Raw genomic sequence first — 17,896 nt, 5'->3', positions numbered from 1 at the left:
AAACATTCTGCGGGTCTCGCGTCTGGGTCTTTTCACTAATTTAAAAATTATACGCTCTGGTTTTATGTGCTAAAACTACGAACCCCTGGGGTTCTTCAACGTGCACCTAAATGGAGGTACACGAACGTTTCTGAAGCAGTTCCGCTCCCATGGAAATGCGGCCGCCATAGTCAGGATGTAACCCGTGACCTCGACCTCAGCCACGCTATGCCATATCCGCTGGCTCATCGTGGCAGGTTATGACTTCTGACTAGGATCAATGTTAGAGTATACTAGATTCTAGTACACTCTAATCGATTTTATGACATCTTCGGCTGGCAGTTTCGGAGCCCTCTAGACTACCACTCTCGTGAGCAGCGTTGTCTACGATTGATCGAAAGAGAGCGCATGCCTTGCGTTCGCCTGGTTCTTTTCGACCGCTATCCTCCCGCTCTATAGTCGGAGCAGTCGTCGAGATTGAGCGCGTTTCCTGTAACGGTCATCACAGCACAGCATCACTTCATAGTGAAGCCTGCGCCAGCGATGCAACGCTAATAAAATCAGCTTCTCTCAGAGCAAAGGCACGTATGGCCGCATGGGCCTTTGCGTCGGGTTCGATCTCCCGAGAGGGCTGCGGCCATCCTCAGAAATAGGGTGGTTACTGGTTTTCATTCCATTACGTGATTTCCAGCCCACACGGGTCCGAATATTTTTATAAATCTCCCAAACCCCAATGAGCTTGCTCATAACCGTGCACGAGATCTTACCCGCCGCGGCGGTATGGAAGCTTTTGGGGCACAGAACGAAATTAAGCACAGCGACCCATTACTTACTTTCAAAGAAATAGTTTCTCACTACCAGTTAGAGCAGAGGAGTAATATACGCATATAATTGGTTGTATCATGGCTTTTAACCACCAGTATGAATGGCATCATAACATGTTCAGGCACCTTTATGCACAGGTAACAGATTCGGCATTAAATACCCGACGACGAACTCCCGAAATGATGTTGACGTTAAAGACCCGACCTCAACCGCAGTGAATGAGGTTGAGGTGAGGTCAGCCATCACGAAGTCATTTTACCAGCTTTTTCTCGGAGCGCCTGTGCGTTATTAATTAATTAGTCTGTCGTGTGCTACGTGTCAAAACCACAATACGATCATGAGGCACGCCGTAATGAGGGGGACTCCGCCGTAATAATTTTAGCCATCTGGGGTTTCCTTAACGCGAGCCTAAATCTAAGAAGTATACAGGAGCGTTCTCGCATTTCAATTGAAATAAGACTGCCGCGGCCGGGATTGAACCCGTGCCCTCGATCTCAGCAGCGCCACGCATAAGCTACCACAGCGGATACCCCTGCGCGTTTCTTATGGACAATGAACCCGAGCAATGAATCAAAGCGAGTGGAATGTAGGTCAGCGTGAGGTGTTCTTTAGCGGGCGAATAGTTTACTGCACCCAAAGCTACTCTTTGAATGGCTAACGGTGGTATCGGCAACGCCTACACGCTCGCGAGAGTTATTTAGTAGCACCCACTACTGGCCTCTCGCACGCGCCCACTGCAAAGCGCCTCATGGCGTAGTTGTGACGAGATGGGAGTTCGTTTTCCTCCATTGACTGCACGTGCCCGATTTTCTTTGTTTTTGTTTTCGTTCTGGCGGATGTCGCAAGCGGCGCTGCAATCTGTTGCTCTCCCTCCCCGCACTTACCGCAAGGTCAACGAGTTTGTTATCGCCGCTCGTGGCGTCCCGCTTTCACGCTGTCGACTCTATCTGGGCACAGGGTGAGTCCGCGGCTTTCTTTTCTCACGAGCCTCCAGATGACGTTGCCTGAATTCCTGCATGAGTCCGCACCTTTGAACCGCCCCTGAGATCCGTTCAGCAACCACACGAGCCCGAAAGTGACAGCTCTGAGCACGTGTGTCATGTGGTATATGTGGCAAAGGAATATTTATGTAGGCAATGACAGGCCCTGCTAGATATCGCGGCGGAATCGACGCGTCCAACGCCTCTGTTGCGAAGTCAACCAACTGCTTGAGAAATCAACTGCGCCTGTCAGTCGGCAGCATAGCTAACTTGAAGAGTGGGGTGCGGTGGAGTGGAGTGGAGTTTAACGTGACAACGCTACAGTGCAGTAGAGAGATGTTTCTTTTTTTATGCACCCAAAGCTCGTCACAAGACCAGTCGTCACAAGACCCTCCATTATAATGGGGCTACCACGACCGTATTTCACGAAAAATTTGCGCCTGTGTCACAGTGTAAGTGCAGTCTTTCCGTGCAGCCAAATTTATTGCCCGCTAATTACTGCGAGGCTAACATTGAGCTATCGAATAATTGAGTTTCTTACTGTACCAAACGTATATATCTCGGGAATCTGAATTCAATTTCTGAGCATCACAGCAGTATATTGAGTTAAATATGCTGCCATCCGCATCTACCGTAAAAATTACAAGGGGCGTTTAGGAACCGCTAGCCCCCAAGTAAGTTGTAAACTTTTTGTAACATCTCCCCTCTCTCCCCAGCGCTGGGTAGCAAACCGTACCTTCCCCTCTGGTTAACGTCCCCGCCTTTCCCCTTTCTTATGTCTCTCTCTCTGTGTTTGTAACATCTATTTTCTATTATATTTTATTCCCCTTATCCCTTTCCCCAGCATCGGGTGGCTAGCCGGTCTGAGAACTGGCTGACCTTCCTATCTGTCTGTCTATTCTTCCTCCTCCTTCCTTGAAACGCCAATGAACAAACCGATCAATGCGCGTTCTGCTCCTCTGGTTGTCACTGTACAAAGATATGTGCACGTTTCGCACCGCAAGCCTCCGTTTTTTACAGGCAACTGTTCCCCAAGAGTGCTGGTCAGCTGACTAGAGGAATCACAGAAACCACTGAGATAAGCAGAAGTAGATTTACTTTAATGAGCTGCCCGTCCTACTCCGCTTTAAAAAAAATATTTCTTCGAGCGCGTGGTTTTGGTGGCTTGTATTCGTCTTTCCCTTTCTGTTCTATATATCAAGTGTTTCTTTTTGTTTATGCGGAACAATCAAAACAATTGCTGTCATATCTATGCCCCTGTAGTTATTGCACATAGGTAACACGACATTAACAGCAAGAAACTTCTCAAATATACTTTCAATTATTACTTGAATGTGGTATCTAACGTTCGAATTCTTCATACTAGGCCACATGTTGTATTTGCGAAATTGATGCCCAGGAGTAGGGAGATCGTGTCTGCTTAGCACAAGTCAAACGACTTGGTATCCGTTCCCAAAAACTGCGAACGAATGCCTCGGCATTCGAGTTAAGATCGTCCCGATCTGTTCGAGGCACACTTTGGGGAATTTGTGAAATGGAACGCCAACGTATTTCATAGCGCATTTTGTAGCGCTGATTCTACCATCGGCCACACACTCCGCTCTCCGCGCAAGGTGCATTCAAAGGGGTCACGAAGGCGAGGCCAAAATGCGTGCTCTGACCAATTGCCAGGGGCATGCACTTCTTGACGTGCGATTGCAGCGCCACTACATCTCGCAGGGTGAAACATTATTTCATAAGAATTACTGAGCCGTTACGTCACTTATGGACTTATTCGCAAAAGTACGGACAATGACATCAAAATTTTAAAAAGTGAGGTCACGCGCCGTTCGCTTCTATACAAGAAAAATTGTGAATGCGAAATTGCGTCAGCTTTAATTCTTCGGTTCGCTTTCTTTTTCGTGGCAATGTATGCTGAGATGGTATTGCTGTATTTGACAGAGTAATGTCGCAATAAGTCGCCTTTGTGTCACCATAAAAGATGCTCGCAAGTGGCATGGTATGATACCAACTTCATCAGATTTTTTTAGTAATTTCACTTTCGGTATTTTTCCTCTATAATGTGTCTTAGCTATGTGTTCAGTACCAGAAAAAACGGCAGGTGGCTTGCTTGCTCAGCTACTGAACATGAGAGCGCGTTTCTTTGTGAATTACTTGGATAAACTGTTGTTTTTTCCTTGACGCAGATTTAGCACGTGTGCGCTGGTTCCTCAGAAACATACATGTGCTACGACATCTGGGTGAGCCCAGCGCTCTGTACTCATGCGAGACGCACAAAGGCTCACTGGTGAAATAGCTGCCGTTAGAATGAGGACTACAAATACCGACAGGTTCCATTTGTCCTGCATCATGATGCGATGCTGCGGCGAACGTCTTCATTTAAATTCTTTCATCACCTGCTGTTGAACATACTTCGAAGTTCGTGTAGCTAGTGTGCAAATTGTGTGCTCCGTCTACCGGAGGGCTAAGCGCACTGTTTCTAACCTCATGCGATGTGGTTCGTCGTAATCATAAGCGTTATGGATATATGGTGTCTACTTCAGCTGCGTGTGAGATCATGTAACGTTCAGCAGGGCATTTGTTTCTATTTCTTTTTTTTCCTTATCGCACTGTTACCTTTGTATGATGAAAAATAAATAATTCTATGCTTACAGGGATTTCACAACCATGTAATAACCATCCGTGGAGCGGACATATTACGTTACCCGGCCTGAGGCATGTTCGCAATGACAGCTTTCTGGCACGCGGCAGTTTTCAATGGACATGAACTGGAGTGCATAGAAGGAGGCCACTTGGCATGACACACCTCGAGCTGAAAATGTTTATTTTTCCCACCGAAAGCTTAACAGCATAGAATTACGCCTTTCCGGAAACAGCGTCATTTCTGTTGAGCAGCTGGCTGCGCGAGATACCTCACGTAAATATTTCCGTGAGGCAACCACTGGCGCCCTACCAACGCCCATGGCGCAGTAATGTGCCCGTTCGTTACGAAGGGTAGCAAAGTAATGCGCCGGCCCGTTACGTCATCATCGTTATCATCACCATCCACCATTAGAGGACATGTAGGTTTCTAAGGAACTTTCGTTGCCATGTTACATATACATTGGTTCGTTATTCAATTATAGTTGCCACTGCCTACGAAACAACGAAGTGCCCTTGTTCTTTTCTTACACATCAGGAGTCAAACTAACACCGTGGCCCTAACGACAAGCAAGAAAATGGCCGCAGCCCGTCCAAAACCCTACTACCAGATCATCGACGGGGTACCCAGGTGCCCTTTCATGACACCAGAGACCCTCAGGCAGGGTCTCGACTTCGTTGCCCGCAAGGGTGACCTGCTGCAGGTTTCGTACCCGAGAAGCGGCACACACTGGGTCCAGTACATCACGCAGCTGATACTCAAGGAGGGCGAACCAGTCGACACGTACGAGCAGTTCATGGAAGGCGCCAAGTTCATCGAGTACTTCGTGGATGCCCCCGACTGCAAGCAGAGCACCCCGATGCGCACCCTGTGTACTCATCTGCCATTGAGAAAGGACAAGCTAAACCCTGAGGCCAAGTACATCTACGTAGCTCGCAACCCGTGGGACGTCTGCGTGTCACTATACCATCACGTATGTATAGCGCCGCAAAATTACGGGGTTTAACGTACCGATGCTGAACAGTGGAGCTATGACTGAGGATTCCAAATTAATGTCGACCACCGGGGGTTCTTTAACGTTGTATAAATCTAAGCACACGAGTGTTCTTGCATTCCGCCTCATTGAAAGCCGCGCCCGGAAATGTGTTGACATATACCGAATGTTGCTCCCACTGACAGTTCCAAAGGAACTGAAATGCCAAAGCATACAGCTAACAGTATTGATGAAAACGAGCGAAAGCCAACAGGTAATGAAGTCAAATGGAGCTAGCTAACAGCTCCCGGGGCAAGATCTAGTACACATAAATAATACACAAGATAGTGGTTGTAGTGATGCCGTCACCGTAGCACAATTGGCCGTGCAACGCACACGTGATACTGAGCTTGTGGGTTTGTCTCCCACCCGCGACAAGCTATTTTTCTCGTCCACTATAACTGTCCCTTTTCCTCATTATTTTCTACATTTCACTTTGAACCCCAGCGGATTACCCCAGTTCTTTCCTTGGCTTCATTTCCAGAATAGTTAATTGTTGGGCTAGTTGGTTCTGCATAACTGAACAAGTAACTCAGCGCAATATAAAAGACAGACACAAGAAAGGGAGAAACAAGGACAAGCGCTACTCACAGCTGTTTAATACAAAGGAAGGATTGTACACACATATATATCCTCTTATCACGCATGCGCAGGCCAGACGATAAGAAAGGCACGTGTAGATTAAAGACGGTTGCGCAAGAAGTCAAATTCGGCGTCAAGTAAAGAGATAGACGGCTCACTTACACACCGATCTCTGTTCTGCTTGATAAAGAAGGCCTCCAGTGCAAGACGAGAAGAGGCATTTCCACTCCTGCCCTGCCTTGGATTTGACCACCCTCGCTAAACAAATCAGGAACAGCAAAGAAAACAGTCTGACGGTTTTCTTTACCGCAAAAACGCATAAGCCCGAGATTCCTTTCAGAACTATTGTGAGTGAACGTGGGGCGTGGCAGCACTGCGTGAGCCTTTTTCTTTTAAAAAAGCTAAAGAAGCTTGATGTGGACGATCCTTTCCGTGTGAAAAGTTCTTCGGAGGTTGCGCAATTTGTAAAGTGTAATGACGGCATTAAGTACGGTTTCTCTGTTGATGTAGAGGACCTTTTCTACTCTATCCCTCAGGATAAGCTTCTGGTTTCCTTAAGAGAATGTATTGAGTACAATGATGTGGTAGAATTCCAGAATTCTGCGGGCCTGTCAGTGGACAACTTTTTAACATTACTTCAGTTTTATTTAAGTGTGACTTTTATTATTTTCAACGAGCAGCCATATCTGCAACGCCGGGGTGTCTGTATCGGCTCATGTGTCGCTCCTATCTTATGCGACATTTTTTTTTCTTTTGTTGACCGATCTTTGGAGCATGTTTTTAATGGGGGGCAAGTTTTAAAGGTTTTTAGGTATGTTGATGACTTTTAGTGCTTTTAAACAAAAAGGGTGACCTTACATCCCCTGCTTTAATTTTAGAAGCTTTTAACAACGAAGGCCAAGGGCTCGTTTTTACGCATGAACTGCCTGACGCCACAGGCCTGCAGTTTTTGGATTTAAAGCTGACCTTTGGTGTTGGCCACGTCTGCTGGGCGTATCAACCGCGTGCTTTGAAGCAATTACTGCCTTTTGATTCTGCCCATTCTAAGGTGGTGAAGCGAGCAGTAGGCAGTCTGTGCTTGGAATCAGCCCTGCGAAAATCGTGCGAGCACCAAATGCGGTCTAGTTTCGCAAACCAAGTAGGCCGCCTTTTGGCTGCTGGTTTCCCTTTCGCTGTCGTCAACGCCATAGCCGAGTCTTTGTTACAAAAAGTAAAGCTTGGAGCACGTAGGGCAAGAGCAGAGGTCCTACAACCGAAGTTGAGGCCGGAGGTAATACCCTATGTGCACAAAGTGTCACACAACCTTAAAAAGGTTGCTAACCGACAGGGTATACCTCTTGTTTTTTCTGCGCCCAACAAGCTTTCTAAGCTGTGCTCTCGAGTTTGCCGTGAGAGCAGGCGAGGCTGCCCTACTAGGCACGAGAAGCCCTTTGTGAAGTGCTCCAGAGGGGTTGTCTATGTCATCCCCTTGCACCCTTGTGGGCAGTTGTATATCGGCCAAACTGAACGTTGCGTGAACGACCGCTTAAGGTAACATGCGCAAAAGATAAACAAAAAGGAGGATAAGGGCGCGCATTTGGTGGCCCATGTTACCGCATGCGGTTGTGACGCTCGATTTCATGAGACTGCCATTTTGGGCAGGAGTGGCAATGCCTCTTCTCGTCTTGCACTGGAGGCCTTCTTTATCGAGCAGAACAGAGATCGGTGTGTAAGTGAGCCGTCTATCTCTTTACTTGACGCCGAATTTGACTTCTTGCGCAACCGTCTTTAATCTACACGTGCCTTTCTTATCGTCTGGCCTGCGCATGCGTGACAAGAGGATATATATGTGTGTACAATCATTCCTTTGCATTAAACAGTTGTGAGTAGCGCTTGTCCTTGTTTCTCCCTTTCTTGTGTCTGTCTTTTATATTGCGCTGAGTTACTTCTTCATTTCCAATTGGCTTTACAGGGCCGTGATTAACAAAAATCGAGCCCTTCGGTTTCTCTTCTCGTTAAGTATTGATCAAAGTAGTTACAGGCGCCGTCTTTGTCGATTTCATTGTCAGTCTGTTTTCGAGTTATTATTTATTCGAGCACAGGCAAGAGCCCACCACTCGAAACTCTCAGCTTGCAGCTTGTTAGCACTTTAATAAACCACTTTCTGTGCAAAATCTATTCTTCTGGTGTAGCGCGTAGTGCGACATCGTCTAAGCGGATGTGCACTTTTTAATAAATTGCTGGGGACTCGCCACCATTATTTTGTTCATAGCCGGAAATTTAATGCATCACAATTACTTCATATTTTCAGCAATGTCACATTTTATTGCGATAGCAATTATATGGACATTCCAAGTGGATTCATGCCGTCGCCGTCGCCGTCAGGTTCCGCGTAAAGTCCAAGGGCGATAAAATCGTCGCCGCGCGCCGTATGCTGCATAAAAGCGCGCGAGGGACGCGCACTTTCACGAAGAGCGAACGCACGGCGGAGAGCAAACGCGACGTCTGCCGTCGTGCGAAAGGCCGTGCGGGGATGGGAGGGAGAGAGTGAGGGAGGGGAGGCGACGTTTAGCTGCGGCACCATACGCGTATCTTGCGACCAGGCGCAAGGGGAACCGGAATCTCGCAGGCGAAAGGAGGAAAGCGGGTAGGCAGCGCGGGAGGGAGTATCTTGAAAGCGATCCCCACACGGCTCTGACCTTTGTATGCGCTGTGCATTCGCTGCTCAGTTTCCGTTGAAGCGATAGACCGCACGAACCTTCGCTCGCTAAGGCGCATGCCAGCGTTTTGACAGTGGTTGTCTGCGGTCATCGAGTGTGATCTATCCATGTTTGCTTGTGCGCGCTGACACCATATTGGTTATTTGAGTTAGTAAGTGAATGTGTCCAAGTTTATACTGCCGATAAAACTTCTATCCGTACTCCGTATAGCTGTCTACTAATTTGCTATCGCAATTGATGCTTCGCCTTTCGGGTGAAACTGCGAATTTTTTTTACTACCTTCCTTTGTAGTAATTGCATCTTGTTGATTTCTCCGGTGTGGAGACAACTATTTTCGTCATTTCATTATTTACCAAGGCGCTTAGTGAGGAGGCGCGGCCGCAGCAGAGAATGAATTGGCCTTCGTGCTGCGCCTCGCATCAACGCGAACTAAGCAGCGAAAACACAGCGCACAGTGGACTGTGTCCCAGTCGCAGGTGGCTTTCAAGATAAAGCGGATCGGAGTGAAACGCGCACTGCCCCCCCCCCCCCTCCCCCACGCGTCCCTCCTCCTGGAGCCCCGCGGAGCCTTGAGGCCCGGGCGGGTGCGCGCGGACGCTCGTGCCTCCCGGAGTAGAACGCGCCCCCGCCCCTCCCTACACTGCCCCCGGGGCCTTGTGCCCGACGGAAGACGGCGTGCTCCTTTCCCGCTTTCCTCTTTTGCTTGGGCGAGATTGAGCCGCGATCGCCGGCTCACCCTCGCACTCTTTCATCCGCACGTGTACAGCATACGGCGCGCTGCGACTATTTTATCGCCCTTGGACTTTACACGGAACCTCACGGCGACGGCAGAAATGCGCCTGGAGTGTCCATATAATCCGTCTTTTTCATTTTCCTATGCTGCCCTCTGCCGCACGCCGCTGGAAAGGTTTTGGAAGGATGCCGAGGCTGTCGCCGGTTGACTTGTGTACCTGCGCCCATCTTGAGTGCGCGTCGGTTGTTCGCGTTGTGGATCGCGAATAATTATTAATGGCTTTTCTGGGGCAGAATGTCGTTCCTGGAAGCCATATAGCGGGTGAGCTACTGGGTGAAACTACTGGGTGAGCAGGTTGCACTGTTGCACCGACTACTGGGTGAGCAGTGCACTGTTGTGCTAACAGTGCGGCCGATAAAGGCACGCTGAGCTCTGCCTGCCAACGCGGCTGCCCTGGAGTTTGTTGTCGCTGATTTCTGCACTTACACCTTGCTTTGAGTATTCCTTTTTTACATATTCTTTAGACATATCGCATATCCAAGAAGTCTTCTAACGCAGCCTGCCGCGTCGGATTTACCAAAGCAGCGCACTTTTTTTACATCGGCATCTACAACCACATATCGCGGTTAGCGTCAAATAGTGGGGAAAAGGTGCATCGCTGATATAAAATAATCTCAAAACGTAGGAAAACATCCGTATATGCGCATATCAGCCGCGTTGTTCCACCCTAAGATGAGTCAATACGAGCGGCCGAGCCACTTGACGCAACTGTGATCGAGATGCATATATTACGGGCAGTTAATTTATTAATGATTCTCCCTTTCTTTAACTACATCGTACTTACAGTTTTCGCGCTCCATAAAGCATTATTAGATAAAACTGTGCTCGCATAAGCGCTCATTTATAGATCCTGTTGTTCTCTCGCGAAAACGCGAATGCCATCGCTGACAACGTTGGTACAACTGAGCGAGGCGGTTGTTTAAGCTGCTGCTGTGTCTCGTTTCCCGTTTGAGCAGAGGTAAATGGTGCTTCTCATTGATTTAAGGAATGTGTCTGCATAACAATGCTTACAGACCCAGCCATCTACGTAGCGAATGGGATGGGCAGCCTACTCAAACTGTTAGCTTACCCCATGCCATCTGGAGCACCATCACCGTACCTCCCCTACCTCGCAACATGCACCCAGTGCACCACGCACAGCAAAGGGATGCCCGGGCCATACACAAGCGATACGAGACTTTACCCTCTACAGCCTACACGGATGCGGACCCCAGACGCGCAGCCACAACAGCCACCGTAATCGTCAACAAAGAACATCGGAGCAGCATTTCGCTCACCCGATACAATCCCCTCCAAGCCGAGGAGGTGGTCATAGCCCTCGCGCTCTCCCAAACACAGGTTGAAGTCATAGTGACCGACTCCCAACAGGCGTGCCGCAACTTCACTAGCCGCAGAATTCATGCCACTACACTCAAGATCATCACTCAAAAGCCGCCAACAAGATCACTCATGGCCATCTGGGCGCTAGCTCATCACGGCATTCCTGACAACGAGGTCACCAACCACGTGGCTCGAGATTTGACCCACCGAGCCGACGCCGAGAAATCTGAACCCGAGCGCATGCACCCTCTAGTCTCATACCAAGACATCACACAACACTACAAGCTAACCCGCAGAACATATGCACCCCCACACAAGTCACTACCTAGAGAGCAGGAGCGATTCCTCCGAGCTCTACAGGTTAATACATTCCCCCACCCAACCTGCTCTACCGCTTCTGTGCAGAGCCCGGGTCCCTCAGGCACATAGTAGGGGGCTGCAGAGAGGCACCAGTCAATCCTCCGAACCCTTACCCCACCCACGAGCTTTGGGAGAGAGCCTTGGCCAGCTCCGACCTCGAAGATCAGCAACGGCTGATTACGAGGGCCCAGGGCGCGGCCAGAGCTCAAGGTATTCTGGAATGAGGACACCTCTCCAAAGCTGCATTTACATATTAAAAATGTTTATTCTCTCTACGGGAACGGTGAGGTACAGTATGTTGGCACAGCGCTGTCGACGCTTTTTGCGTACGTGATGTGCGAAGTGTAGTTGATTTCAAATCGCTAAGGCCAGAACTGAACTATAAAAGCGGTTTCCTTCGTTCTAGCTACTTACATTTCAGTTCAAGGCCGCCGGCAGCTAGACACGAACTCGACGGCGCCAGGCCTAACCTTCGCTGAACAGGATCAGCGTTGGCTGAAACTTCATATGCACGGCTTGAGATGGTTCAAGCTTGTTCATTTCAACTTCGTGGGCATGTTTTAAGTCACTTTGAGCACGATTAATTATATATACAACCGAAGGCGCTGCGGCTATTGCATTGCTGGTAGGACGGCTGATCGAGCGGGGTCCAGTCGAACGATGGTCGGCATGCTGATTTCATCGGTACCGTCGACAAGAAAGACCATCGCATTGCGACAACTCACACTCGTCGGTTGCGTCATTGTTGGCCTGGTATGAAAATTTGCTGAATTAAGCCATACTCTATATGATCGCAGAATGATTCATTGTGGGTCGCTAGTTCAGTAACCTTGGCATATGAAGACGCACTCATTTCACTTCATTTAATTACTTTCAAAGCCCAGAAGGCATTGCAGAAAGCAGTGTGCTTTAACAAAAAAAAAGATGTACACGAGCCAGCATGGTTTCAAAATTAAATTATGTACTGCTGTCTGTGGTGTTAGGGATGGTAGCGATGGAAGTCGGAAGGTTGTCGTAGTCCAGACTTGTTCTCGGACTAAAGGAGTCATTAAATAAGTGTGTTCTGCAAGAGCGCAGACCAACCTTTAGATTGTGGTTAAAGCGGGATGTCCCATAGCTAAGAGCTGTTAGGAGCTGGTCTCCATGAGGATGTGGACTCTCTGATGTGAATTTCTAATTACATCGCCACGGAGTTTCAGTGGTACAAAAAAGTGGCTGTCGAACCCAGAAAAGTTATTGAGTTATAACCATGCTTGGCGCACGATAAAATAATCTTCAGGTTATATAAGTGATGCTACTTGGCTAAGTTAGGAAGCGCTTCTCTGAAGTAAATTTTTAAAAGACAATTCCCATTGAGTGACGTAACCGCACAACAATCGCCGCCGGCAGATGCTGCTAATGGGCGATGTCCCAAATTCCTGTACATGAATATGGTGCATTTCAGACGGGATCTTGCAGCATTAAGCCACACGCCGTATATGCTTGAAAACAGTTCCACAGAGAACGTAGGCAGCGAGAAAATAATAGCGATCACCGCATTTCAATATTTTCCAGCAGGCAGTATGACAGATGATATCGTAACTAATAACGTGTCATCACAAAGTGAACAAACATAAAGAAATTTTATTCTTCTATGCAACATATATATATATATATATATATATATATATATATATATCAACTGTCAGTGTAATTACAAGACGTTTCTTCTTTTATTTCATGTTGCATTCTCGCAGGAGAAAAACTTGAGCGTCTTCCGCTTCGAAGATGGCACATTCGATGATTTCCTAGAAGTCTTCTTGACTGGCGAACTCGGATACGGTTTCTACTTCGACCACGTGACCGCCGGGTACGCTTTGAAGGATGAGCCCAACGTGTTCTTCTTGACGTACGAGGAACTGACGAGGGACACTCGACGTACTGTGCTTCGGTTGGCTCGCTTCATCGGGGAGCGCTTCGGTGAAATGCTGGAGGAAGAGGGCGAAGAGAGGCTAAGCCTAATCCTGCAGAGGAGTAGCGCGAGAAACATGAAAGACATTATGATATTCAACCTGCGCGAAATCCCCGATCCAGGAATGCAGAAGCTCTTCGACAAACTCAACCCGTCATCTAAGGCAGCGCATGGAGGTGACGCGAAGTGTCACGAAGTGCTCAGACAGGCCAAGGTTGGAGGGTGGAGAGAGTGCTTCACTCCCAAGCAGCTGCGACGCATGGAAGCCACAATCGAGGAAACGACGCGAGGATCCGACGTCATGGAACTGTGGAGTGACATACGACGGGAAGCGTTGACTTTGTGCGAACAGTCTGGGTAGACTAGGCGCGCTCAGACACGCCTTCATTCATCCAAGACGAAGCCTGCTATGACGGCAAAGAAGACCGTGGAAGATTATCGGCCTATTTAGTGGATCTTTAAAATCAAGTCTCTCTTTTGTTTACGTAAAGCGGTGTCGCTCATGTGGAGGCTATACCTGCCTCAAGGTCGACTAACAAAAAAGGGGGGTGTGTGTTACGTGTATCCGCCGTTATTTACTCCAAGGACGCGCACCATCGTTTCTAAGCTTTCTTTTTTCCTTCTTTTGAAAGGCAGAATGGGCGTGGGCATTTAGAAGGTACGGGAGAACCTCGCTCTCCTTACCCTGCTACCTACGTACGGCGCGTGCAATCAGTGGACTCAATCAAATGGCCACAGAGCGTCTATTACACAGCAGTGACAGCTGAAGCAGTACACCTAGTAAAACTCGTGAAAGAACGATGGGCCCTTTCGACAGCGCATTATAATACTGTTAGTTCCGGACGTCGTTTCCTCCTCCAGGCTGGCTTCAGGATCCTGAGTTTTTAAAAATTACTGGTCTGGACTCTATAGGCTTTGGTTAGACTTGCCTGTTATGTGTATTGCGTCGGCCTTTTGTCGTCATCGTAACCCGTCATGCCCCTCTCTCTTTACTTCAGGCCGACCTGACTGCTTTCGTATCATTGAACTTCCGTCTCTATCTCTCTCTGACAATACGAGGCAGGGTGAGGGAAAACTACCAACTGTCTCAACTGTTCTTTATCTTTGAGCACTGCACTTTACCATCGAGGATCTGACATAACGTTTCCGATGTGGCCGACATGTATAAATGCGTCGCTTGTAAAGGATGTGGATGCATGCAAGAATGCGAAAAGACCATTTTTTTAGGAATACTCGTAGCTATGCAAAGGCTGCAGAACACAGGCACCCGGGAACTTCTTTGAACTCCTTCGACTTCTTCTCGAGGGAGGTACACTTGATGTCACGTGGTCACATTTCCCTTAAAGCAAGAAGGCAGCGGTGTACACTGCACGCCGTCTGTTCTGATGTCAGTCAGGCATGTCATTTTTTTTCAATTATGACATATTTATGTCACAAGCTTGATTCAAGAATTCGCTAGTTTCTTTATGGTGCGTTGCGTGTGTCTTTTTTTCTTATTATTTCTAAGTCGCATCGAACCAAGTGCGCTATAACGTGAAGCTATTCCACACTGTTTTTATTCCATTTCTGCGATCAGTCAACCCCGATTGATGAAAAAATTTTTCGGCTGCCCCCGCTTCGCCTGTCTGTGACGTGACGTCGCGAAAACTCCCCATCTGATATCACGTGTGCACACTGATATGCCAAATTAGACCTGAACAAAAGGAAATTAAGCATTAGTGCTTCCCCACCTTTTTCGTCATTAGTCCACCACTATTGGTTAAATGTTGTCCAGTACCGCCGACTTCGCTTTTCTTTCAAGCAATGTCACAAAACGGCGAAAAGTGACCACGTCGAAGTGATGTGTACGCATTAAAGATGCATTAACATGCCGATATATTCGTAATACGCGGCGACTACCGCGTCCCGAAAGGAATATAGGACGTATGCATACCTACCGCTCTTTTACTGGCTACTCGGAGATGCCGCGAACAACGACTTTATTTGCGTATAATAAAACATTTTACGTGGCAGTATATAGTTGCCGAGCCCTTTCGGCACGTATGACAGTAAGGTCCTGTTTCTTGAGGATTTTAATCTGCCTGGGATTGACTAACCTTCAAAATTGCCTGGCACACAAGAGGTGCCTAGTTGTGAACAGTTGCTAGATCTTGCCTTCAATCATAATTTAGTTCAGGTGGTAACCAACTACACAAGGATATGTCCTTGTGTGTGGATATGTCCACAACGATATCATCCATTCTCGATTTGATCTTTGTATCTGAGCGCCTAAAATCATCCGTCCGCGACTGCTAAATACTCGACGGATTATCGAATCACGTGATGGTTTTGTTGTCGTTAGACGCATCACCAGAGATCACGAATACTCATTCTCCCACAATTTTCCCTAATTTTAGAACCGCCGCTGACGTTGCGGTAATAAACTGCCTTGATTATTCGCTCTCTGATTTCATGCAGCATATTTATGACTCTGGTGCTAGTACAGACCGATTATAGAACTGCTTTTCTGAACTGACAGCTCGATGCATTAAACAGTTTATTCCGAAATAAACTAAACTTACTAATAAAAGAACTCATTGGATCACTAGATATATATATCTAGTGATCCAATGAGATCCAGACCCACATGTTAAACGGAGACAAACGTAAAAGGAAGGCGGCTTCACGAAACCCTGACCCTGGAAAGAAACTTTCAATGGCCTATGAGCGCAGGATTGAAGCCCCTGCAAAAGGAATCCAAAGAAAGGTTGTATACCGTAACACTAATGAAGTTTCATCGTGAATCCCCTAGTAAATTTTGGCGTTGCATTAATCCGTCATCTGGTATGCACCTTGCTGGAGAAGGGAGAATTGCCAAGAACGTGCTGAAAATGTTATCTCTTATTTTTCATCTGTGTTCAATCATGACAATGGTGTATTACCGCCTTTTGCTGATGAAAGTCCAAGAGCGCCTATACCCAATTTAGAAATTGATGAACAAGACGTTCTGAACCTTTTACTCCATGTTGACGTCAAAAAGAGTCCGGGCCCGGACGGAATCCCTAACGAGCTTTTGTACAGGTACGCTGAATGGGTTTCTAAATATATGACAAAAATATTTCAGACACCTATCAGTAGCGGATGTTTTCCTGGTGCTTCGAAGCGAGCAAAAGTCCCGCCTGTTCCCAAAAGCGTGAAAAAATGGTCTGTTAACAATTACAGATTAATTTACCTCACCAGTACAACTTCCAAGTTACTTGAACAGATCATATATAAACACCCCTTGCACTACCTCGATCAGCATAATCTTCTTTACTGTCGTCAACATGGTTTTCGAAAGGGCCTCTCTACAGTTACCCATTTTATAGAAACAGTTCGCGACCTTGCTGAAACAAGAAATTCATGCGGTCAAAAAGACATTATATACCTGGATTACGCAAACGCGTTTGATAAGGTGTGTTGCACCCGAAACTGTTACTTAAGTTAAAACTATCTTTAAAAATCAAAGTTTAACAAAATGGTTCTCGTACATTTCTTTTCGGGAACAATATATGCACTTTGGGGTTATCTAATCTAGCACTCTGCCCGTCGTCTTTGGGGTAACACAAGGTAGTGTTCAAGGTCAGGTTTTATTTTTTAATCTTTAATAATGATTTATACAAAAAAATTTCTGTGTCATTAAGACTCTTCGCTGACGATTGCGTGATGTACAGTAAAATAAATTCCAAACCAAGATCAGAGCGAATTCAATTCTAACCGTCAAAAAAATAATGAAATGGTGGGAGGAATGACACATGGAGTGAAACTTCAAAAAGTCCGTGTTCGTGACTATAACTAGGAAGAAAAATATTCTTTGTTACGATTATTAAATTCATGGGAACACGCTAGAACGAGTGAATCATTATAAATATCTAGGAGTGACCTTTATATCAGACCTACGATGGAATACCCATATAGATACGGTAGTCTACAAAGCTTCCAAAAAGCTGTAGTGCCTGAGACGTACCATGCACATTGCTACTCCCGACGTAAAGAGGGTCACATACAAATCTTTCATAAGGCCAGTAATATAATATGCAAAAATAGTATAGGACCCTCACACAGCAATCATCGGCCTCAAGCTTGAAAAGTTTCAACGCCTGGCCTCAAGATTTATTTAATAAATACCGCCGCATCTAAAATTTCCTCAACTCGACTGTGCAAACAAGCTCAACTACCGGCTCTCGAAGCAAGAACCAGATATGAAAGATTGAAATTCACTTACCTTATTATCCACAACTACGTTAGGATAAGCGAATAAGAATATTTTGAAATCAAAACTAACCAACATCCAGACATGGCCACGGTAAATTTATTCGATTACCGGTTTTAAGAAATGATTGCTGTGAGTTCAGTTATTTTCCCCGCACTTGCAGAGATTGGAACACTCTCCCAGGCTCCGCTGTATCATCTTGGACATTTACCGAATGCCTTCACAATATTGACAATGTTGTGTTCCCTACTGAGACCGAGCAGTATGAGACTGTATTGCCTGTGTGAAGTGAACGGACTCTTTGTGCCTGTATGATGTTTTGTTGTTTTGTTTTGTGCCAAGAGACTGTATTTTCCAACTGCCGTATCTGCATTTATTTTCTGTTGAATATCTGCCCATCTTTGCAATTTTGTACTTTCTATTGTATTCATATTTGTCATTTCCCAGTCCTGTTATAGTCCCTCTGGGACTGATAGTATCAATAAATGAAATAAAATGAAAT

The 17,896-nt window shown here is 46.7% G+C and overlaps 1 protein-coding gene across 1 annotated transcript; it reads left to right on the top strand.

Annotated features, from left to right (window-relative positions):
- Positions 1-1,629: 1,629 nt before the first annotated feature.
- On the top strand, positions 1,630-17,896 carry LOC119445450 (sulfotransferase 1A3-like). Its single transcript, XM_037709730.2, has 3 exons — positions 1,630-1,762; positions 4,963-5,398; positions 12,949-17,896. Exons 1-3 carry the CDS (start codon positions 1,641-1,643, stop codon positions 13,522-13,524), a joined length of 1,134 nt encoding a protein of 377 aa, XP_037565658.1. The 5' UTR covers positions 1,630-1,640; the 3' UTR covers positions 13,525-17,896.

The sequence above is a fragment of the Dermacentor silvarum genome, chromosome 3, assembly GCF_013339745.2.
Source record: "Dermacentor silvarum isolate Dsil-2018 chromosome 3, BIME_Dsil_1.4, whole genome shotgun sequence".
In the NCBI taxonomy this organism is placed as follows: domain Eukaryota; kingdom Metazoa; phylum Arthropoda; class Arachnida; order Ixodida; family Ixodidae; genus Dermacentor; species Dermacentor silvarum.
The sequence above is the reverse complement of the archived record's forward strand: the minus strand, read 5'-3'. Positions and strand labels throughout refer to the sequence as shown.